At 40.8% G+C, this 24,012-nt stretch overlaps 1 protein-coding gene across 1 annotated transcript; it reads right to left on the bottom strand.

Annotated features, from left to right (window-relative positions):
* Positions 1 to 741: 741 nt before the first annotated feature.
* LOC121002743 (potassium-transporting ATPase alpha chain 2-like) lies at positions 742 to 11,915 on the bottom strand. Its single transcript, XM_040434256.1, has 23 exons — positions 11,779 to 11,915; positions 10,810 to 10,944; positions 10,663 to 10,722; positions 9,737 to 9,940; positions 9,534 to 9,647; positions 8,822 to 8,956; positions 8,590 to 8,707; positions 8,185 to 8,453; positions 7,895 to 8,093; positions 7,662 to 7,771; positions 7,272 to 7,406; positions 6,972 to 7,164; positions 6,648 to 6,823; positions 6,429 to 6,565; positions 6,114 to 6,264; positions 5,853 to 6,021; positions 5,053 to 5,207; positions 4,751 to 4,874; positions 4,499 to 4,644; positions 3,713 to 3,846; positions 3,343 to 3,444; positions 1,308 to 1,399; positions 742 to 855 (listed from the first exon to the last, which is right to left on the bottom strand). Exons 1-23 carry the CDS (start codon positions 11,788 to 11,790, stop codon positions 827 to 829), a joined length of 3,099 nt encoding a protein of 1,032 aa, XP_040290190.1. The 5' UTR covers positions 11,791 to 11,915; the 3' UTR covers positions 742 to 826.
* Positions 11,916 to 24,012: the final 12,097 nt, after the last annotated feature.

Below are 24,012 nucleotides of genomic sequence, written 5' to 3' on the forward strand. Positions count from 1 at the left end.
TTAAATAATAGGGGACCCAACACTGAACCTTGGGGTACAGCACTTTTATCCCGGGACCATTCTGAATAGTAATCATTGACCACAACTCTCTGGACACGGTCCTTCAGCCAGTTTTCAATCCAATTACAAACTATACTTTCTAAGCCTAGACCTTATTTTACCTATTAAACGTCTTTGAGGGACACTATCAAATGCCTTTGTAAAATCAAGAAACACTACATCCACAGCCGCCCCTCTGTCCAAGCTACTACTCACCTCCTCATAAAAACAAATCAGGTTAGTCTGACAACTTCTGTCATTGGTAAACCCATGTTGGTTATCATTTATATTATTATTTACAGTCAAATACTCCTGTATATAGTCCCTTAAGAGTCATTTAAACATTTTTCACACAACAGAAGTTAAAGTAACTGGTCTATAATTACCTGTGAAGGACCTAGATCCTTTTTTGAATATGGGCACCACATTTGCCTTGCACCAATCACTTGGCACTGTACCAGTACCTGGAGAATCTTTAAAAATTATAAACAAGGACACAGCAATGACTGAACTTGTTCACATTTACCTTATTTAACTTACTGAACTTTTACTCTGGTAATATGAGTAGATGTTCGCTTTATCTAGAATACTTTCACTATAAGGTAAGGTATTAACTGTATTTTTCTTACATAAAAATACAATAAAAACAATATATCAGTGATTTTTTTAAAATAAATGTATTTTTATTTACATTATGTGACTATATACAATTATACAATATGTACAGAAAAAAATGGAGGGATGCAGTCAGAATGTTGGTCCAGTAATGGAAAATCTTCATGGTAATTTAGTAGTAAAGCTCCTTATCCACCCAACCTGAAAAAAAGACATTGAGAATAAATAGGTGTATTTTTAAGTCTTCAGATTTCTATACTGAGAACCTTGCTACTTAACTACTCATCATTAGGAGGCAAATCATTTCCAATCTAATTTGGTTAATGATATGGGCATGGAGTGGCAAGGTGTATCTTGGGTAAAACCAGGTTTTTCCTAATGCTATATGAGGGATTCGACCTAATCCTATTATAAGAGATGCTTGAAATTCCTATACATGGATTGACCAGGCCAACTAAAACATCTTGTTATCAGAAAAAAAGGAGTATCTGCCATGGCAGAAGTTTGGCAGGTACTTGACCATCCATATATGCCACTAATGACCTACGTGCTGCAATGATACCATCATGACAAGTTTGTAGGTGTATAGACACCGATGTATATGCATTGGTCGAGAATGATGTGTCTCAGATGTTCATATTATAGATACTTACTGCCAGGAAATTTTCTTATGAGAAGTTTTCGAATTTCATCATAAACTAAGATGAGAATTGTGTACTCAATTCCACAAAACCAGTATTGGACTCTGTGGAGAATAATTAAACAGATGTCAAGCATTTGATTAAATTAAAGCAAATTACGGAGTAGAAAGGGAAATATGTACGTTGCACATGGCAAAATCTGTAATAATGGGGTAGAGTATTATTATACTTATGACTTTATACAGTAACTTAATGTAGGTGACACTGTAATGTCAACTTCGCAATCAAAACCTGCTCCTGAGTACAGCATTACATCTCATCTGTCATGGCAGGGACAACCTGAAGCAGCTGGTGAGCAACTAACTTCTGCTGCACCATCTCGTGATAACATGGTTGCACCTGTCGTTAATGCTTATACTTCTTATTACGTGGTTGTACTACTGTTGCCCAATATTCACATCAACTATATTTGATATAAACAAATGGAATAGACGGCTCTACTATTCAAGTAAATGGTAGAGGTGCAAAACTCCTAGATATGACTCACCCAGTCAGAAGCATAGAATTCAAGAAAATAAAAGGATAAGCAGGCACACTCTGATTTGGGTCAGTCTATTGTTTTATTTATATTTCAGGTGATATAAGGTCTTTTTAATAAATGGTTAAATATATGGTGTAATATGAAAATTGGAACTAATAAAATTATAAAATTATAGATAGAGTTAGATATAATCCTTTTTAATAGATAGTATAGTAAAAGTTGTAGGAGTAATAATAAAAAATGCAATAATGTAAAAAAGTTGTAAAAATAGTGATGATGAGTGGGTAACCACCACTGCGTGGTTGCCACCTAGTAGAGGGTAATTAATGCCCTAATAAAAACGATTGTTCTTGTTCATAAAGTCTTTCATAAAACAGTCTTTCATAAAATAGTAGATCACTGAACAGAGGATAAAAAGAGGATAAAATAAAGGGTGAATATTGCCCCTTATATCTCCATGTATAAGGTAGTCTTTCATAGAAGATAAATACTGAATGATACCCCTTTGAAGACTTATGTATCCATTTGTAGGGTAATCTTTCAAAATAGTAATTGCCGCTTTGCCAAGGATAAATAGTGCGCCTTTTCAATATGTGTCAAGATTTGTTTCATAAAACAGCAGGCATGTACATATGCAATTACAGTTCAAAGCTTAAAGTATGTGACAATATGTATCTAGTTGCTGTATTCTTTATGCCAAGCTGTGGGAGAAAGGGATGCTCTGTGCCTGAGTGCGGCGTCCCGCACTGTCTCTGGCTACAGAGGTCACTTACCCTTCACCCGGCGCTGTTCTGTTAGGTCCTCGGATAGTAGTCGGCTGTTCCTGAGAGGCTGTCTCGAATCCAGTTCAGTTCGCAGGAGTCGGCGTGCCTCGTGTTGCCTAGGACGCCTTACTGATGAAGGAGGAGACTCCCGAAACGCATTTAAGAAGCAGAGGATTGTTGGAACATTCATCATCCTAAACAGAGTAAGAGGAATACTCCGAACAAGCCTGGGGAGGATCGCGATCACATGACCGCTTGCGTCATTCTCCAGACGCGCGAACCACGCCCCCCGGCGTCCTAAGCAACAAGAGGCACGCCGACTCCTGCGAACTGAACTGGACTCATCACTATTTTTACAACTTTTTTACATTATTGCATTTTTTATTATTACTCCTACAACTTTTACTATACTATCTATTAAAAAGGATTATATCTAACTCTATCTATAATTTTATTAGTTCCAATTTTCATATTACACCATATATTTAACCATTTATTAAAAAGACCTTATATCACCTGAAATATAAATAAAACAATAGACTGGCCCAAATCAGAGTGTGCCTGCTTATCCTTTTATATATTTGATATAGTATGTAAATGGGCAAGTCAGATGACCAGATATCCAACATTCTCATGGACAGAAGAAGCTGCTTAGAATAGGGTTTGGTTACTATAGCTGCTAAATTATAGTATCTATTACTTTGCTATAGTATCTACTACTTTGCTATATGCTGATACTTACCGAATGGGCATAAAGTGCAATCCTTCATTCAATCCAGGAACATAGAGGAGGATTATTCCAACGGCTATTTGTGAGAGTACACCCAAGAAGACAATTTTATTCCTGTGAAAATAAAAAAGAATGTAGTGCAAAGGAAATACCAGATTGCTTTGTCTTATTGCTATAATAATATATCCCTTCTGCTAGGAATAGCCCCACTGTGTTGCTCTGTCTCCATGCTAACTATCCCACAGGTTACCCCATTTTAATTTAGCTGTGTTACCCCCCTCCTGTGTCTACAACCCTGCCTAAACGTATTTATACATAGATGTAACAGGCAACATACTGCTAGAAAGTTGTGCATTATACACAACTAAAACTTGTCACTAACCTGAAGAAATTACTGGTTAGCAGGGTGTTCCTTCTTGTTTTTCGGATAATTGCATTCATCATCTGGCAGACCACAATACCGACAAAGAAAGCTGAGTAGTTATACCACTCCTGGTAGAGACGCTGGTTATAGGTCTACAAAACAAAGGCAAGATAATATAGGTTACTTTGTTAAAAAAACATGGATTTTGCCTAGGATGTTAGTAAAAACTTTGCAAAGTAGCAAGACATTGCTGGCTGTGCTGGGTACAGATATAGATCAATGATTAGTGTCTTACAAATGTTACAAGGTCTAATCTTATGTTACTGTGAGACATCAAGTGCAGAGATATTGGACCATCATCCATGAAGATGTGAAGAATAACTAGTGCCTATTATAAGCGAACTGTGGCGTCCAGTGCTCAAGGATAGTCAGAGGATGACTTTATAGCAAACTTTAATTAAAAGTCCAGAGAACATTCAGGAAACTAATACTGTATAGCAGCAGCACAGTCTGGCTTTCCTTGACCCAGGACAAAGGTTCACTCTACTGTCCTTGTTAAGGTAGCTTGGTAGCATATGTAAACAATGGCACATGTCCCATCAACACCCCTTTAGCTACACCCCTACTGTATAGAATACATTGCAACTGGAGGGTACAACGATTTCAGAGTTTGTTTCAGTTCACAATAGTTGATGAGACACAGGCTGGAGACCACTGAATTATAGTAATTGACTACGTCAGTTGTCTATAAATATTAAAGTAGTAGCTTAATAGATCCCCTGACTTTTGGTTTAATATGCTTACCCATTCCTGCCCATAACTGTCTTCCAGTTCATTTTTGTTTTTGTCCTCCCAGTCGAGTCTGAGTCCAATTGTTCTAGCTGGAAGGAATCCTTGTTCAGCCAAGATAGTGAAGTAGTTCACAAACCCAGAAAAGGCTTCCATTGCAGCTGTAGATCATATAATTCATATACATGTAAGCCTCGTAGTATGATCCTATTTTGTTTTATACTCATTTGACTTCAAATATCATCTGTAATGAAAGAAAATTCTTACCAATGTGAAGGTAGGAGTATGAAAGCAGTGGCATGTTCACCAGTCGTTCCTTGTGCGGATTGCGTGGCTTTCTGGTCATAATATCATTTTCTGGTTTCTCATATGCTAATGCAATAGAAGGGATCTGATGAAATCAGAAGAATTGCATATCTTAGAGCAAATCATTTGTCCTTGAGAAGATGACATCATATAATTTACAGAAAACTAGTTCCAATGAGGTCACCTCCACTGAGACTTGTACATCCAATGTGTATCATTGTATGAAATGCACATATACTATATGCTCTAAAATATTGACTTACAATGTCAGTTCCCAGCTCTATGAAGAGGATGGTGATGGTTCCTATGGGCAAGGGGCAGCTGATGATCACATAGACCATGAAAGGAATCATTTCTGGTATGTTTTTGGTTACGGTGTATGCAATGGACTTCTTCAGGTTATCAAATATCAAGCGACCTGCAGGGAATGACATTAAAGAGCTATTGGAAATGTATGGCAGCATTATCTGCATTTAATTGGAACAATATATCAAGAATTCTTCTATAAATCTTCAAAAATTCTTCTAGTATACAAAATGGAAGGGATCAGAAAGAGACTGACCATAGACTAGTTCACTATAAGACTGTTAAAGATCAGGAATATTTTTATTTTCCTTTTAGGGCAGATTATATATATATATATATATATATATATATATATATATATACTGTTCTACTGGATTAATAAGGAAAACAAATTTCTAACATTCACCCCCTGCCTCTACTTTCCCTTCATTGTCATCCTCTCCCATCCACTAGTTCAGCATGAGGGACATGTCTTTTTTTAACCGTACTAACTATGTAACTATGTTTATTTCAGGAGGATGCTGAAAATCCTGCAGATTGACAAACAAGGTGGGCAAGTTTGTTTTGTTTTTACGTTTATATTTCTAGTCATTTCTAAGTTTTGTGTTCCTTTAAACAGTGTATGATACAGTACATCTTAGATATGAAGTTGTTTAGTTAAAACCAATTTATTAAAGCAATGATCACAAAAATAGATGAGCCTTGTCTGTCTTGTTGGGCAGTTGAAAAATTTCTATTCTTAGAATGGCCAGCTTACCTTCTTCCACACCAGTCACAATAGAAGCAAAGTTATCATCCAGAAGAATCATATCGGCGGCATGTTTGGCAGCGTCAGAGCCAGCAATTCCCATTGCAACACCAATATCGGCTTTTTTCAATGCAGGGGAGTCATTCACACCATCCCCAGTCACAGCCACAATGGCACCCTGAAAGTTGTAGATATAATGTATTCTTAGTACAGTCACCAAAGTCAACCTTGCATTATTTTTCTATGCTTTAAGACTATACCGTAACTTACTAGTCTCTGACAACCTTCGACAATGAGAAGTTTTTGTTGGGGTGAGGTCCGGGCAAACACAATTTCTGTATGATTTCTCAAGATGTCATCCAGTTCATCAGAACTCATGTCAACTATTTCACCTCCATTTACTACAACGGCACAGGCATCCCTATAATTAAAATGAACCGGTCAATGCACTAAGTAGAATACAATTGTAATTTAAGCGGTTGTACGAGGTTGTGTCTATCTACTGACAGCTCATCTCCATTGAAGTGAATAAGGCCTTTTAAGATGCTGACAGATGTCTGAGAAAGTGGTAAATGAATGTCTGACCTGGGATTAACTTGTTCAACAGGGATTCCTAGTCTGCTGGCAATATCTTCCACCGTCTCATTAGTACTTGAAATAATACCGACACTTTTTGCAATTGCTTTTGCTGTGATTGGATGGTCCCCAGTGACCATAATAACCTGCCATAAATACAGATTAATAGTTATTTTCCACTGATTGCTAAATTCAGCTTCACTTTGATCAATGTTTTTGGACACTAACCTTAATGCCTGAACTACGACACTTCATGACTGCATCAGGAACACTGGAGCGAGGTGGGTCAATCATGGAGATGAGGCCAACAAAGCATAATTTTTCTAAGGGGAAATTTCCACTTTCTGCATTGAAAGGGTAACTCGGCCCATAGGCAGAAGAAGGAAGCAGAATTTGACAGAAACCTACAAAAGAAAAATAAAAAATAAATAGCTGTTAGCAATTTATTATGATAACTTTAAATATATCTTGAAGGTATGGGATACAAAGATGCATTAAGTCTAGGTTGCTTAGATATTTCCAAAATGTCAATGTAAAATTGCATATACTCACCAAGAACTCTCTCTCCCAGACTCCCCAGGGCGATATAGGCCTTCTGAAAGTTATCTTTCATTTCACCATCCAGTGGCACTTCCTGTCCTCCTATCATGATGGTGCTACATCTATCCAAGATACGTTCTGGGGCCCCTTTCATCACTAGCAGGTAACCTTTCTCAGCAGGATCTTCTGGGATATGAATAGAGACCTAAGAAGTAGTAATAGATGTCAGCTCTAAAGAAACACAGGATTCCAAATGACCAGTAATGCCATAGATAGCTTGGACATCAAAGTACAACCGAATGCATCAATTACCTGGTACTTGTTGCTGGAATTAAATGGGATTTCCAAAACTTTTTCATTCCTTTCCCTAATGTCCATGACATTTCCTATAATATTCTCAGTAAATTTCAATAAAGCTGCTTCTGAGGCATCTCCGTTGACTGTTCTCTGCACAAATGTGAAAGCAGATAATATATCAACCTTTTTTAATGAGATTCTGAATCAAAATACAACAAATTGACCCTAAGGGAGTTGCCTTATGAATATCTCAGTGGGTCTGGTTTCCCCAACCTCCAACAAGGTTCCTGGGGAAGCATGTAATGCATGCAAGGCACTCTTATAGAGGAGAGTTCCAACAACATTTTCTTTGAGATGCATTTTATCCTTCACATATATGTATAATGTATATAAATGACAATTTACCTTGTTGATAGGAACTTCTTCCTGATTAGCACAGAATTCTGCTCGGTTACAGAGGGTGGCGATTCTACTCAGTGCTTGCGAAGTTGGGGAACTCTGATCAAACATTTCACCTGGAGAGAAACAATTACCAGTGGTTATCTACCTGTTGAATTTAGACAAAAGAAGTCTAGTGTGTTGTGTGGAGACATTTATTGAATCTACTGTGTGAAAATTAGAGATTCACAAGTTCTTACCTGTCTGATCTTCACTGGTATCTGCATTGTGGATGATATTATCGAACCACATATGTGCCACTGTCATACGGTTCTGGGTAAGGGTCCCAGTCTTGTCAGAACAAATGACTGATGTGGACCCAAGAGTCTCAACAGCTTCCAAGTTCTTCACCAGGCAATTCTTTTTTGCCATACGCTTTGCCGTCAGGGATAGACAAACCTATTGGGCACACATGTGGAAGTCTTATTCAAAAGAGACTCTTGACAAACATAATATTATAAAAAAGGGCTAATTAATATGTACTACTCACTGTTACAGTTGCCAGTAGTCCCTCAGGCACATAAGCTACCACGATACCAATACAGAATATTACAGCATTGAGGGGACTATATCCCATAGAGATGGAGATGATGAAGAAAAGTAGGCCAACAGCCACTGCAAGCCCACTGATCAAATGCACAAAGTGCTCAATCTCCAAGGCAATGGGTGTCTTCTGGTTCCCGACTTGTGAGGCAAGTGATGCAATACGTCCAATGACTGTACGGTCACCTGTGTTAATTACTATACCGTATGCTGTCCCTGTAGAGTAAACATAAAGTATTAGATCAGGTTCTGTTCCTTTTTGACAAATAGGCATCATCTTAGGTGCTGCCACTAGGTGCACAATTTAAAAGATATAAATGTGAGAAGCTCTGAATACTGATTTACAGCTTACCCTCCAAGCAGGTTGTAGAATAGAAGCCCAGGTTCTTGGTCTCTAGAGGGTTATCATCTGTGCACTCCACACCACGAGGTTGCGCCTCTGATTCACCAGTGAGAGATGAGTTGTCAACCTACATATCAAAAGCAACAGGTCATTCTTATGATGCGTTCAAAGATTGTCTTCAAACTATTAACCATAATGTTATTTATGCTGACTGCAAAAATGTCTTCTCTATTTTTCTCACCTTGCAGCCTTGGCATTCAAGCATACGTAAATCAGCTGGGATTTTATCTCCTCCTTTAATAAAAACAATGTCCCCAACAACAAGATTCTCTGCTAACATCTCAATACGTTTTCCATCACGAAGAATCAAGGCTTGCTAAATCAACAAAAGAATAAATCACTATAAGAAATAATTCTCAAGTTTAAAGGCAATGATCAATGTAGGGGCATTTTTATGACAGAACTCTACTCATCTTGAGGGGGAAATTTTTTTTTTTTTTCAATTGGTCTTTATTAAAAATTTTCCTGTAAAGCTTTCACTTTCTGTGTATTTGCAGACTCCTTCACAGTGAATCTCTCAGATAATTGCTCTGTCAGCTCCATCTGTGACTCTTAGCTCTAGTTCCCTGGAAGCTCATAATCACTCATTATAGCTAACTTCTTATTTGATAACAATTTGGCTTCAGTCAATGTTTATGAGCTGTTAGGAATTCCGAGATAAGAGGTACAGAATCCACCAATAGAGCAGTTCTCTGATGGATTCACTGTGAAGGAGAAAGCCTGCCTGTCTGCAAATACCCAGAAACTGAAATCTATGCAGAAAAAGCTTTTGCAATTTTTAAATAAAGACCAAAAGCAATGATGTTTTAGCCCAAAATAAATAAAAATTAAAAAAAACACCCCGAAGGTGGCCGTAGCCTTTAATTTGTGAAGTCTGCTGTAACACTTCTTACCTGGGGTACCATATTCTTAAAGCCAGCCATAATATTGGTACTTTTAGCTTCCTGGTAATAAGCAAAGATGGCTGTCATCACCACCACTAAAATCAGGATGATCGCCAACCACAGCTGAGGACATAAAGGAATTATAATACATTAACAGAAACAAAATGCAACTGAGATCTACATTTGCAAAGTCTATTGTTTTTTTTTCTTACATTGTCTTTGGAAACATTAGGATCTTGTGCAACTTGAAGGCCATATGCAAGAAAGCACAAGGCGGCCGCAATCCAGAAAACAATGGAGAATCCACCCGCCATTAGCATCAAAAATTTGACAATTTCAGGAGTTCCTTTTGGAGGAGTGAGCTTGTTGAGTCCATCCCGGGTGAGAATTTCCTGGGCAGCTGCAGTGCTCAAACCCTTAAAAGTTTAACATAATTTGTTAAAATATTGTGCAACTTTTTATACTTTACTGTGTTGGCAGAAGGGACAAACATGAGACCGTAAACTATGCTTTTATTATTGTGTTTAAGGGATTGTCCACTATTGATAATGGGTTCCTGAGACTTGCAAAGATGAGCTGTACAAACACAGTCACATTTTTTTTATTTCCTTTACAATACCACCACATGTAAAATAAAGCATTACACAGCTCAAACTGAAATAAATAGGCTGTTCATGTAATACATGGACACTCCAGGTCAGAGAGAAAGACTGTCATTGTAGCTTCTTTCTTTGCACCGGCTACTTCTTAAGGTCTGTTTCACACGAGCGAGTCCACTGCAGGAATCACGCTCTGTGTGTGAATGTGATCCTCCGTTCAGGACTTGCAAGAGCGCAGGGCATTATACTGATTTATAATTCTGTGTGCTTCTGCTTGACCTTACTTCTACAGAATCATAGTGACATAAAGCGGTCACTATGACAGGTCAAGCAGAGGCACGTAGCATAATAAACCATGATAATGCTGAAGTTCAGAAGTGGAGGATCATGCTCACACACGGAGCATGGTTCTCGCAATGGACTCACTCGTGTGAAACAGCCCTAAGAGTCTTGAATGATGGAGCCCCATCTACTAATTCATAATCATATGATATTTTGAAATAGGTTTTCTAAACCAGACAACCGACTTTAAGACTTACCTGTTTGATATCTACAGAATATTTATTTTCCAATTCGTCTTTAGTTAACTTGTGGTCAGTCTAGAAAAGAAAACTATAGTCAGTACTTTATAATACCATATACAATGTTTATCATCCATATACATATTTTTCCTTTCTATCACTTACAATCTCCAGCTCCCTTTTCAAGTTTTCTACTTTCTTATCATTCTTCTTTCTTTTAATCCCAGCAAATATTTTATCTTTGGTTTTCTCCTTTTCTGGTTTTTCATTCATGGGGATGGCATGAACATCAGGTGGCTCCTATAGAAAGAAGCGGACACACATTGGAAACAGTCTAGATACTGTACCTACAATTAGATTTGGTGTGTTAAAGGAGTTGTCTGATTTTTTTTTTTATATTGATGAACTATCAGATGCCTGAGCAATCACAACACCGCCATCCCATTGACTCCAATAGGACGGCTCCTTCCTATTCACTTGAGCAAGAAGGAGCCATCCCATTGAAGTGAATGGGGGCAGCAGGTGCAATTACACCCGCACACCACTGCAATTGCGACGGTGTACAGGTAAACAGTGAAGAGAAGCAGGAGCTTGTACCAATGCTGCATTCTCATCAAACAGCCGATTGGTGGAGGTGCTGCCAGTGGTCACCCCCCCCCATCCCCCTGGCCAATCTGATATTGATCACCTATCCTGAAGATAGATCATCAATCAATATGAAAAAAGCGGACAACCCTTTTAACATTTAAAGTATAACATGGTACCATACAATATGGTGGATCAGGACTAGGTGGAGTACATAGTTACAAATGTTGAAAATAGATACCTGTTCATCAAGTTCAGCCTCAGATCAGTTATATGACATTAATTGTTAGATTAATTATAACCTTCTATGCCGTTTACTAATAGATGAGCATCTAGCCCTTTTTTAAATGCTGACATAAATTACTACCTCTTGAGGTTAGCTGTTTCTTAGTATGACTAACTGTAAAGGTATTTCCATTCACTTAAACCTTTATATGCGATAAAACTGCAGTTTTTGGCTTCTACCAATTTACTTCCTTGCCATTATTTCTAACTTTATTCTAACAACATCTACATGAAATAAGACATCTAGTAAACAATTACACTTACCTGGGAAGACATTCTTGGAGGTTGAGACGTTCTGGATGTTCTGAATTAGTAAATGTCCTGCTGGAATCCTGCTGAGCTGCTCTTATGAAGCTTCCACTGTCTAAATGTAGCAGTTAATTGATGGAAGATGCCATTGCCTGTGAAGGATCAAACCCATGGCTTATATATTGTGTGGCTCCTCCCACTATCACACCCTCTAGGTAATACGTTCAATGCTTTTTGGATCTAGCTATAACAGGTTTCCTTCAGATAAACCAGTATTTCTTTTTCTTCACAGAAACTTATCTAGATGCTGATCACCAAGGTATACCTGTGGCAGATGAGAGTGATGGAGTTGTTAAAGAGGTGCAAATTGTACAGGCTGGGTGGCTTTTTTTGTTACGCAAATGCTAATTTTGGGTTCACATTTTTTACGCATTTGAAATGTGCATGGAATTGTAGCTCAGTAGGGGGCATTGCAACTTTGTACTTGCAGATTTCAACCTATACGGTTGTATACCTATTCAGCAAAGCTGATATACAGTACATACAAAATTATTATATATATATATATATATATACATACATACACACACACACACATATACATACACACACACACATACACAGTGTGTATATATCTATCATCACTTCCTACTTTTGACGTTGGCAGCGTCTAGCTCAAGAAGAAAGTCACATATCGTGAGCATGGTGGGTATATAAGGTGTGTGATAGGCTGATTGCACACATATCCCTCATTGCTGTCATGGGTAAAAGGGGCAATTTATCACAATTCTAAAAAGGGTTGATTATTGGTTTTCGGGTGGACATATGGTACCATTGCAAATAAGTGTTGTGGAAACTGTATCACCAAGTGTCATTGGTATGAGAGGGGAACATCAACTATAAAAGGCACACGAGGGCGGCCTGACATTCTACAGTGGAGCAACTCACCACCAAAATGAACCAGAGGACTACCAGACTTGTATCTAAAACAACAATGCAGTGAACCCTACTGCGTATAGGGCTCCGAAGCAGATGGATGGTTACTGCAACAGCAAAAAATGTCTGTGAAGGTTCTCATTTATCCAGGTCATGGTATATCTGTAAAGAATAAATCAAGGCAACTGGACTTTCTGTAGTTTTCTTGAAAACCTGTCACTCGTTCTTCCAATGAGCTTTCTCAATTCTGAGGAATTGAGAAAGCTCGTTGGAAGAACGAGTGAAATATTTTCAAGAAATCTACAGAAAGTCCAGTTGCCTTGATTTATTCTTTACAGATATAACAGCAAAAAATGCTTCAATTTTTGCTGTCTTATCAGATTTGGACCTCTGCTGATTGATAAAAGGTTGCCTTCTCCAATGAGACAAATTTTCTGCTTCATTGAATGGATAGGTAGTGTATCTGGCGAAAAAGGACATTCACACTGAGATGTCACAAACACTAGGGGGAGAAGTGCCCTCAGTATGAATGTCCTTTCCCTGGCGAAACAAAAAACTTAATGAGGACCCGTAACTCCACAGACATGAAACTTCCTTGTGCCTCTGCCAACTCAGGTTCTACCTAAAATTAAAAATAGTCATAACAATCGTAAGCATCTGATATTTGCACAGTTACATAACAATATATCAAGCTTTTTATATAATACCAAATTCATTTTTCAATTCCAACTGGAAGGGGGCAAAGCCAGGAACTTCTTAGCATCTCTCTCTCTCTATATATATATATTGTAAGGGATCGCCTCTTATTCGGGGGTCATTCTCACAATGATCTTCATAACCACTGGGTTTCAGGTCCAAACAGTGCAATTTATTTTACACTCTTCATACACACATGGCATAAAACAAAAGCCTGCCCGTCTGGGCTCTACCTAAACATAATAAACATCGTATCCCTAACTCGGCTATACGATAACGTTCCCACATGGAACCAGGTGCGGCTTACCCCAGACATACAGTCCACAAGCCCTCAGGCTGTAACAAATGCAGTACCTTTGGAGGGGGTTGTGGTCTAGCAGTCCTCCTGACTCTGACCTTTCAATGCTTGTTCCCAGGTGTCGCTGAGTCCCCCAAAGTCCAGGCTATGGCATAGCCTCGTGGCCCCTCAGCCTTGCCTAGCTGAGACCACACTGACAGAGCCTCACCAGGCCTCTGTCTGCACACTCTCCAGAGTGAGACACACCCAAGATCCAGTAGCAGGATTAAATAGGATCCCTGGACATGAGCATGTCTCAAGTCCCGGACTGGAACCTGGGGAAACAACACCTCAATGTTCACATTGCCACATATTCCCCCCCCCCCCTCTGTTCAAACCTGTGGGGGTGAACACATGTACCAACTGGATGCTCGTGACAGGGCATCCGCATTATACTGCCATCTTCCAGCTCAACGTTCCCCCTGGAAGAGATGGCCAGCGTCACATGCTTCCCTTTATTTTGCCAGACCCAGGCCATCAGAGCTTGGTTTATCACCAAAACCAACATCTTGCCTAACCGAAACTGCCTAAAGGCCTCATGTGCCCATCTCATGACCAGATACTCTTTGACCGCCTTCTCATCCTTCTCGGACATGGCACCATACACTTGCCCTGTTAACCCCTCCCCCTCTTTCTCATCAAGGCAGGAGGCACCAGGGTCTTCAGCAGACTCCTCGTCTTCTGTCATTTTCTCCAGAGGCTCACCCAGGACACTGTTCTCCTTTTGTGGAGGAGTCAGGAGATACAGCCCATTGTAATAGCCCGGATCCGAAAACTGATCGTTCACCTCCTCGTACTTCTTCCCCAGCAGCCTGCTGGCTATTTGGAAGGCCCTGTATGCAGAGGGGACGTCTTCCAGGCCTAGGTTACACGCTACCACGGGTCTGTGGTCTTCGGCATCCACATCAGCCCCATCAACTGGTTTAGCAGAAGCATCTTCCATCTTCTCTGCCACAGCCAGCACCACAGTGCCACCCTCTCCAGTCCCATTTTTAACAGGCTCTGGCTTCTTGACGTCTTCCAGAGAACTCTCCTCTTCAGGTTTCTCCAACTCATCTTTTAAGCTCATGAGATTTTCTGTCTCTGCTCTGAGTTGCTTTTTCAGCCTCTCCAATTCAGCATGCTCCTCAAGCGCTTCTTCCAGGGCTCTAGCCAATGAGAGGCCTTGGTCTCCTTTTCCCAAGCATCAGTCTCTGTTTGGTCACGTTTTTTACCATATCGAGCCGAGATGTATTTCTCTTCAGCTAGGAGCCAGTCACACTTCTCCTGTTTCCCCAGGCGCTGAACCACCAACTCCATGTTTTTCAGCAGTTTCTTTTCAGCTTTTTGCACAAGCTTGTGGGAAGTGCCCCGCTTTTGGGCCTCCGGTTCCAGCTGCTCCTTGCTCGGCTCTGCTGCAGCGGATGTAGGAGTATCACCATTCTCTTTCTGGCTCTCCTTCTTTGCCCTTTCTGAAACTTTCTTCAGTTGCTCTGTGAAGACAGCTAGTCCCGTCTCTAACGTTTCTAGGGAGCGTGAGGAGAGAGAGAGAGAGAGAGAGAGATCATCCTCCTGTTTGCAACTGTACTGTTGTGTCAGGTCACCTACAACTGTCTGGATATGGGCTTCAGACCCTAGGCTGATGTCACCCGACTTAATTCTCATCTCGTCAGATATAACCGTCTGGTCGCTACTAGTAACCACCTTTGTTTCGCAGGACCTTGACATGGTAGCTTCATTCTCTGGGTTGCTATCGGTCACAGCTATACGGCACCTATAACGCTCGTGTCATTATTAATTCTGACCTCTAGGGGCACCGATGAGCTAATCCCCACCTGGGACACTTCCTTAGTAACCAACCAACATTGTGGAGACGGCATTTCCACCTCTGATACATGCGGTACACCCTCTAACCCGATCATATTTTCCTGCTCCTTCAAACACTGAGCTGGAGCTGGGCTTTGCTCCACACTACTTATAGGCATGTCTTCAAACCTTTTGATTAAGTCATATCGCGCTTCATGAAACATAGCAGATGCAGAAAATAAAGTTTCATCATCATTTACATTTTTACCACCAGGGGGCGCTTCTCCCCTGACCACAACCTGCAACGGAAAAGATATATCACTGTCACCACATATTTCATATGACATCACATTTTCCTTATGCATTTCCGCACTTTTGTCACCATCACTTTGCACTTGACCAGCACGATTGTTTCCAATGGTCAATATTCTTTCCCCATGCAGGTCAAAGTGCAGCTCCCTTAGATCCTCACTTAAAGGGAGAGGTACAGGTTCTGCAGGAGTTTCGTCACTATCTGCAGAAGTGTCTACCTTACCCCACAGCAACAAACCGATATCACGGCCCAACACTCCCTCATGCATGAGCGTATCTGTAACATCAAATTCATAAGTCCCTGTTCTCATTGGAGTCTCACGCTCAGTGAAAATCAGCGGATAGTCCTTATCCGCACGACTGTCCAGCACCTTTATTATTTTACCAGTCTCAGGTTTCAATATTGTGCTACCTCTTACCCGGGCTAGCATGGGATCCCGGATCCTTGTCATCCCATGTCTAGCCTTGATTCCGGGCATTTTGGGTAACCTAAGAACATTCTCCCCTGCAGATTCCTGCAAGGGAGCAATCACAACAAGCTTACCCGCCTGTTCAGACACTGGTTTTTCCATGTTATCACACATTTTCGCAATAGTTTCTTGCCTCCGCGACTTATCACCTACCGGCCAGACAGGTATCAACTGCCGCCGGCTTACTGTCACTGGGTCTGCCACATAATCAATAACAGGAACAATCTTACCCAGCGACGTCACGGGTTTAGCAGTCCTGGGAGCCAAGGATACTCCAGCCGCAGAATATGAGCCACTTGCTCCGCTCCATAACTGCTGGACAGCCACACGCTGTTGTGGTTGGTCGCCCTTAGCAACCGCCTCGCAGATCCTCGGCACATCCTTTCTAGGACTCTGTCTCCACTGGTAGGGAACACTCGACCTCCTGAGAGCCGAACCGCTCTCCCCCTCTTTATCTTCCCGACGGTTGCCCTTAGCAACGGCATATCTTTGCTTTTCCCCCGATAGTCCCGGCACACCACCAACCTATTGTAACTTTGTACAGGGTCCATACAGTGTTGAGAACCCATTTCTCAAGGCCAGCTGCAACTGCGCCTCCAAAGCCTCTCGCTCTGCATCAAATTTCGCCAATTCATTTTTAGTGTAGCCAATTGTTATAGCCATTTCTTCTGCCTGCTGTATGCACCAGCGCTGCCGGACGTACTCTTCGCCGAGACCCATGGTAGCAGGAAAAACTTTCAGCCACAAGTCCACTTTTGCTGGCCTACTGGCCCTTTAACTCCAGCACAGCAGGATTCAGCAGCACCTGCTCTTTCTCGTCGTTGCCCTTCTTTCATGGACAACTTGCCCGCATCCGACACCAATTGTAAGGGATCGCCTCTTATTCAGGGGTCATTATCACAATGATCTTCATAACCACTGGGTTTCAGGTCCAAACAGTGCAATTTATTTTACACTCTTCATACACACATGGTATAAAACAAAAGCCTGCCCGTCTGGGCTCTACCTAAACATAATAAACATTGTATCCCTAACTCGGCTATACGATAGCGTTCCCACATGGAACCAGGTGCGGCTTACCCCAGACATACAGTCCACCAGCCCTCAGGCTGTAACAAATGCAGTACCTTTGGAGGGGGTTGTGGTCTAGCAGTCCTCCTGACTCTGACCTTTCAATGCTTGTTCCCGGGTGTCGCTGAGTCCCCCAAAGGCCAGGCTATGGCATAGCCTCATGGCCCCTCAGCCTTGCCTAGCTGAGACCACACTGACAGAGCCCCACCAGGCCTCTGTCTGCACACTCTCCAGAGTGAGACACACCCAAGATCCAGTAGCAGGATTAAATAGGATCCCTGGACATGAGCATGTCTCAAGTCCCGGACTGGAACCTGGGGAAACAACACCTCAATGTTCACATTGCCACAATATATACAGTACAGACCAAAAGTTTGGACACACCTTCTCATTCAAAGAGTTTTCTTTATTTTCATGACTATGAAGGCATCAAAACTATGAATTAACACATGTGGAATTATATACATAACAAACAAGTGTGAAACAACTGAAAATATGTCATATTCTAGGTTCTTCAAAGTAGCCACCTTTTGCTTTGAATACTGCTTTGCACACTATTGGCATTCTCTTGATGAGCTTCAAGAGGTAGTCCCCTGAAATGGTCTTCCAACAGTCTTGAAGGAGTTCCCAGAGATGCTTAGCACTTGTTGGCCCTTTTGCCTTCACTCTGCGGTCCAGCTCACCCCAAACCATCTCGATTGGGTTCAGGTCCGGTGACTGTGGAGGCCAGGTCATCTGGCGCAGCACCCCATCACTCTCCTTCATGGTCAAATAGCCCTTACTTTCAAAGTTTTCCCAATTTTTCGGCTGACTGACTGACCTTCATTTCTTAAAGTAATGATGGCCACTCGTTTTTCTTTACTTTGCTGCTTTTTTCTTGCCATAATACAAATTCTAACAGTCTATTCAGTAGGACTATCAGCTGTGTATCCACCTGACTTCTACTCAACGCAACTGATGGTCCCAACCCCATTTATAAGGCAAGAAATCCCACTTATTAAACCTGACAGGGCACACCTGTGAAGTGAAAACCATTTCAAGGGACTACCCCTTGAAGCTCATCAAGAGAATGCCAAGAGTGTGCAAAGCAGTAATCAAAGCAAAAGGTGGCTACTTTGAAGAACCTAGAAAATGACATATTTTCAGTTGTTTCACACTTGTTTGTTATGTATATAACTCCACATGTGTTAATTCATAGTTTTGATGCCTTCAGTGTGAATCTCCAATTTTCATAAAATAAAGAAAACTCTTTGAATGAGGTGTGTCCAAACTTTTGGTCTGTACTGTATATATATATATATATAGTTAAAAAGTAGTAGCAGGAGCAGCACCACAAAAATCCCCCCAAAAATAAATAAATTTGTAAGGAATGCCAGCCGATATGATATCAACAAAATCACCTGAATACAGTAAAAAAAAGTTCCATGGCACCTCCATATGGTGAAAGAAATGTGTCCTTTATTTAGCCATGATTGGGTCAATACAGGACACGTTTCTTTCACCATATGGAGGTGCTGTGGAACTTCTTTTTTACTATATATATATATATATATATATATATATATATTGTGGGGTTTCGCTCTGGTAGACAGGATTAGCGGACGCAGTATAGAGGCAACAACAAGATCTTTGGATCAAACAGTTCAGTGTTTTATACAAATAGATAAGAGTGGCACACCTACATCTAATTCACACCGAACACTGGCCAATAATTTTTAAAAAATTTATTAAATATAATACGGTACCTAAACAATCACTCTAAAATACATAAAATATAAGATATAAAATATAATGCCAAGGGTTAATGTGTACATAGACTGGATCTCAGTAATAAATATAGTGTCTCTTTCAATAGCACTGAGTCTCAGCCTATAAGATAAAAGGTACAGTCTCTGTATTGATCCGCGGTTTATCTGCGGTTTGTCAGCGATTCTTCCGATATAAATAATTTCACTATATTTGATGTAAAAAGGATAGATATAATTGTCCTTTGCGTTTATATAGCATATAGTTTTTCACAGTTATAGCTTTGCTGGTACACTGTGATGAAGTATAGCGGGTTACTCACTGTTTAGAAGTGGTGGTTTATTCGGATCTTTGCGCTTAACGTGGCGTCCCACGTGTTATCAGCGCCGATGATCGTACCTCCGGTCAACTTTATAGTGAGTAATGAACTTGCAAGAAAAAGAAACAGTCCGTTTAGATGTTGGGGTCAATAGAGAATTAGACCCACTTGAAATTTGCCGTAGCTTGATGTCTTTTTGCAGGGCAAGGCAGGACTTTCGTTTCCTTTAAGAAATATATTCGGATGTTTGTTGCAAATTCAATAGAGATACGCAGGTGATGGACTGCGGTTTTCTTCCTTCTGTAGGGACTTGTGTACACCAGACGCGTTTCGGAGTTAACACGACTCCTTCCTCAGTGGTCCACTGAAGAAGGAGTCGTGTTAACTCCGAAACGCGGGAAATACTTCCCCAGACCAAACCTCTTACTGTGTCACTATATATATATATATATATATATACATACACACAGTGCTGCCCACAATTATTCATACCCCTGGCAAATTTTGACTTAAAGTTACTTTTATTCAACCAGCAAGTAATAAGGCACACAAAAGCTCGCTTGGCCTTTGCAAAAGCTCATCTGGACAAAGAAGAAGACTTCTGGTCTTCTGTGTTATGGTTAGATGAAACAAAAATTGAATTGTTTGGTCACAATGATGTTTCCTTCATTTGGCGTAAAAAAGGAGAAGCCTTCAACCCAAAGAACACCATCCCCACTGTCAAACATGGTGGTGGGAACCTAATGCTTTGGGGGTGTTTTTCAGCCAATTGACCAGGGAACCTAATCACAGTAAATGGCACCATGAAAAAAGAGCAATACATGAGGATTCTCAACGACAACATCAGGCAGTCTGCAGAGAAACTTGGCCTTGGTCACCAGTGGACATTTCAGCATGACAATGACCCAAAACACACAGCAAAAGTGGTAAAGAAATGGTTAGCGGACAACAACATTAACGTTTTGGAGTGGCCCAGCCAGAGTCCAGACTTGAATCCGATTGAGAATCTGTGGAGGGAGCTAAAGATCAGGGTGATGGCAAAAAGACCCTCCAACCTGAAAGATTTGGAGCTCATTGCTAAAGATGAATGGGCAAAAATACCTGTGGAGACATGCAAAAAGCTGGTCTGCAATTATAGGAAGCGTTTGATTTCTGCAATAGCCAAAAAAGGCTTTTCTATTAATTATTGAGAAGGGTATGAATAATTTTGGACTGGACACTTTTTGCTCAAATGTAAATAAAAGTTGAGAAATGTTTTTTTCCACAATACTTTAGAGAGAGTTCAGAGAAGAGCTACTAAACTAGTACATGGATTGCAGGATAAAACTTACCAGGAAAGATAAAAGGACCTTAACATGTATAGCTTGGAAGAAAGACGAGACAGAGGGGATATGATAGAAACTTTTAAATACATAAAGGGAATAAACAAGGTAAAAGAGGAGAGAATATTTAAAAGAAGAAAGAGGACATAGTTTTAAATTAGAGGGGCAAAGGTTTAAAAGTAATATCAGGAAGTATTACTTTACTGAGAGAGTAGTGGATGCATGGAATAGCCTTCCTGCAGAAGTGGTAGAGGCAAGTACAGTGAAGGAGTTTAAGCATGCATGGGATAGGTATAAGGCCATTCTTCATATAAGATAGGGCCAAGGGCTATTCATAGTATTCAGTATATTGGGCAGACTAGATGGGCCAAATGGTTCTTATCTGCCGACACATTCTATGTTTCTATGTAATAATGCCTCTTGTACATCGTCTTATTATCTTTTGGGAGACACCTATGTCATTTCCCATCAAAAAATTACTTGCTGGTTGAATAAAAGTAACTTTAAGTAAAAATTTGCCTGGGGTATGAATAATTATGAGCAGCACTGTATATATATATATTGTGGCAATGTGAACATTGAGGTGTTGTTTGCACCAGGAGCGTGTCACCAAGGGGCCCGGCCTTGGTGGAGTAAAAGCCCTAGTCCAGGTGTCCACTAAAGTAGTTGGCGGACACCATATAGATAGTGTAGCTGGTTCAGCTATTTCAGGGTGGGCTTTTACTGGGAACAGGCAATGTGTTGGGTGGGTGCCTGTTCCCCATGCTCCAGTCCGGGACTTAGGGCATGCTCATGTCCAGGGATCCTATTTAATCCTGCTACTGAATCTTGGGTGTGTCTCATACTGGAGTGTCTTGTGAAGCAGAGTCCTGGTGAGGCTCTGTGTGAGTGGTCTCAGCTGGGTGGGCTGAGGGTCCACGAGGCTAGGCGATAGCCTGAACTTTGTGGGATGCGGTGACGCCTGTGAAACAAGGATCACGAGGCAAGAGTCGGGAGGACTACTGGGCCACAATCCCCCAAAAGGTATTGAAGTGTCACAGCCTGGAGGTTGCTGGACTGAATGGCTGAGGAAAGCCGCATTTGTGTTCCATGTGTGAACAGGGCTCTCTAGGTGAGTTAGGGATACGCTTCTGTGTTTAGTTAGAGCCTAGCCGGGCAAGGGTTTGTTATTTTGTGTGGATGTCACACGTGATAAGTTGAAGCTGCGACTTCTTAACCTGTGCTTTGCTAAAGTGTCTGAAATAAAGCAAGAGTTTGGACATTATAATCGTGTCTGCGAAGATATGTGTGAGTGTGACCCCCTGAAAAGAGACAATCCCTTACAATATATATATATATATATATATATATATATATATATGTCGCAAAAATCCACGGCACTCCTTAAAAGTGAAAAATGTGCTATTTATTCACACATGTCATACAGCAACGTTTCGGTTCTCTCTCAGAACCTTTCTCAAGCCAAGCCACTTGGCTTGAGAAACGTTCTGAGAGAGAACAGAAACGTTTATGTATGACATGTGTGAATAAATAGCACATTTCTCACTTTTAAGGAGTGCCGTGGATTTTTGCGACTTGTCTACTACCCAGAATCGAGGGGTTACCGCTGGCACCCATTTTACAGTTGGCAAAGGAGTGCTGCCCTACTTTTCATGTGTGTGTATATATATATATATATATATATATATATATTGTGGGGATTCGCTCTGGTAGTTAGGACTTAGCGGATGCAGTATAGAGGCAAAGTACACAGCTCTTGACTTAAACAGCGGTTTTTATTCACACATTGGTGTATAACAAAATGTAGATAAGGTGTATCACAAAACGCAGGTGGATTGGTATTTGTTCACACACAAGGAAAGTCCATAAACAATAAAAGTCACCCTTTCTCCTGGGTGTTATTTCACACCCTGTTAGCAATTCAGCCTCATCAAGTCCATAGGCAGCCTGTTCGCCTTTAGAGGGGCCTGAGTCCTCCAGCCCGGCTCAAACCTCAAGTCCCAGCAAAGCCCTCAGTTCGCAACACACAGACTCCTGAGCTCCACTGTCAAAGGGAGGTAAATCCACACCTGGCGGTGCTGGCTGGTTTTTATGCCTGGCAAAACCCGGCCTGGTACATAGGGAGTAGTCACCCAGCCAGCACTTTGACTACTCCCAGTAAGAGCCGTCCCGGATCAGCTATGACAGCCATGCTAAATCTCATGGTGTCAATTAGCAATAGCTGCTGCTGACACATAAAATACTGGCTCTTATTTTAACGAGGCCAGGAGCCTTGGTGACACATACCTTCCATCCACGATGATTCAAGGTACCTTCTTACAATATATATATATATATATATATATATATATACTGTATATATACAGTACAGATCAAAAGTTTGGACACACCTTCTCATTCAAAGAGTTTTCTTTATTTTCATGACTATGAAGGCATCAAAACTATGAATTAACACATGTGAAATTATATACATAACAAACAAGTGTGAAACAACTGAAAATATGTAATATTCTAGGTTCTTCAAAGTAGCCACCTTTTGCTTTGACTACTGCTTTGCACACTCTTGGCATTCTCTTGATGAGCTTCAAGAGGTAGTCCCCTGAAATGGTCTTCCAACAGTCTTGAAGGAGTTCCCAGAGATGATTAGCACTTGTTGACCCTTTTGCCTTCACTCTGCGGTCCAGCTCACCCCAAACCATCTCGATTGGGTTCAGGTCCGGTGACTGTGGAGGCCTGGTCATCTGGCGCAGCACCCCATCACTCTCCTTCATGGTCAAATAGCCCTTACTTTCAAAGTTTTCCCAATTTTTCAGCTGACTGACTGACCTTCATTTCTTAAAATAATGATGGCCACTCGTTTTTCTTTACTTAGCTGCTTTTTTCTTGCCATAATACAAATTCTAACAGTCTATTCAGTAGGACTATCAGCTGTGTATCCATCTGACTTCTCCTCAACGCAACTGATGGTCCCAACCCCATTTATAAGGCAAGAAATCCCACTTATTAAACCTGACAGGGCACACCTGTGAAGTAAAAACCATTTCAGGGGACTACCTCTTGAAGCTCATCAAGAGAATGCCAAGAGTGTGCAAAGCAGTAATCAAAGCAAAAGGTGGATACTTTGAAGAACCTAGAAAATGACATATTTTCAGTTGTTTCACACTTGTTTGTTATGTATATAATTCCACATGTGTTAATTCATAGTTTTGATGCCTTCAGTGTGAATCTACAATTTTCATAGTCATGAAAATAAAG

The sequence above is a fragment of the Bufo bufo genome, chromosome 1 (assembly GCF_905171765.1).
Source record: "Bufo bufo chromosome 1, aBufBuf1.1, whole genome shotgun sequence".
Lineage (NCBI taxonomy): Eukaryota > Metazoa > Chordata > Amphibia > Anura > Bufonidae > Bufo > Bufo bufo.

Coding starts and splice junctions, on each gene's coding strand:
- LOC121002743 (XM_040434256.1), bottom strand. Junction 9,941..10,662: donor ATTCTGTAGATATCAAACAG/GTAAGTCTTAAA, acceptor TAAACTTTTAAG/GGTTTGAGCACTGCAGCTGC. Junction 4,645..4,750: donor ATACTCCTACCTTCACATTG/GTAAGAATTTTC, acceptor TATGATCTACAG/CTGCAATGGAAGCCTTTTCT.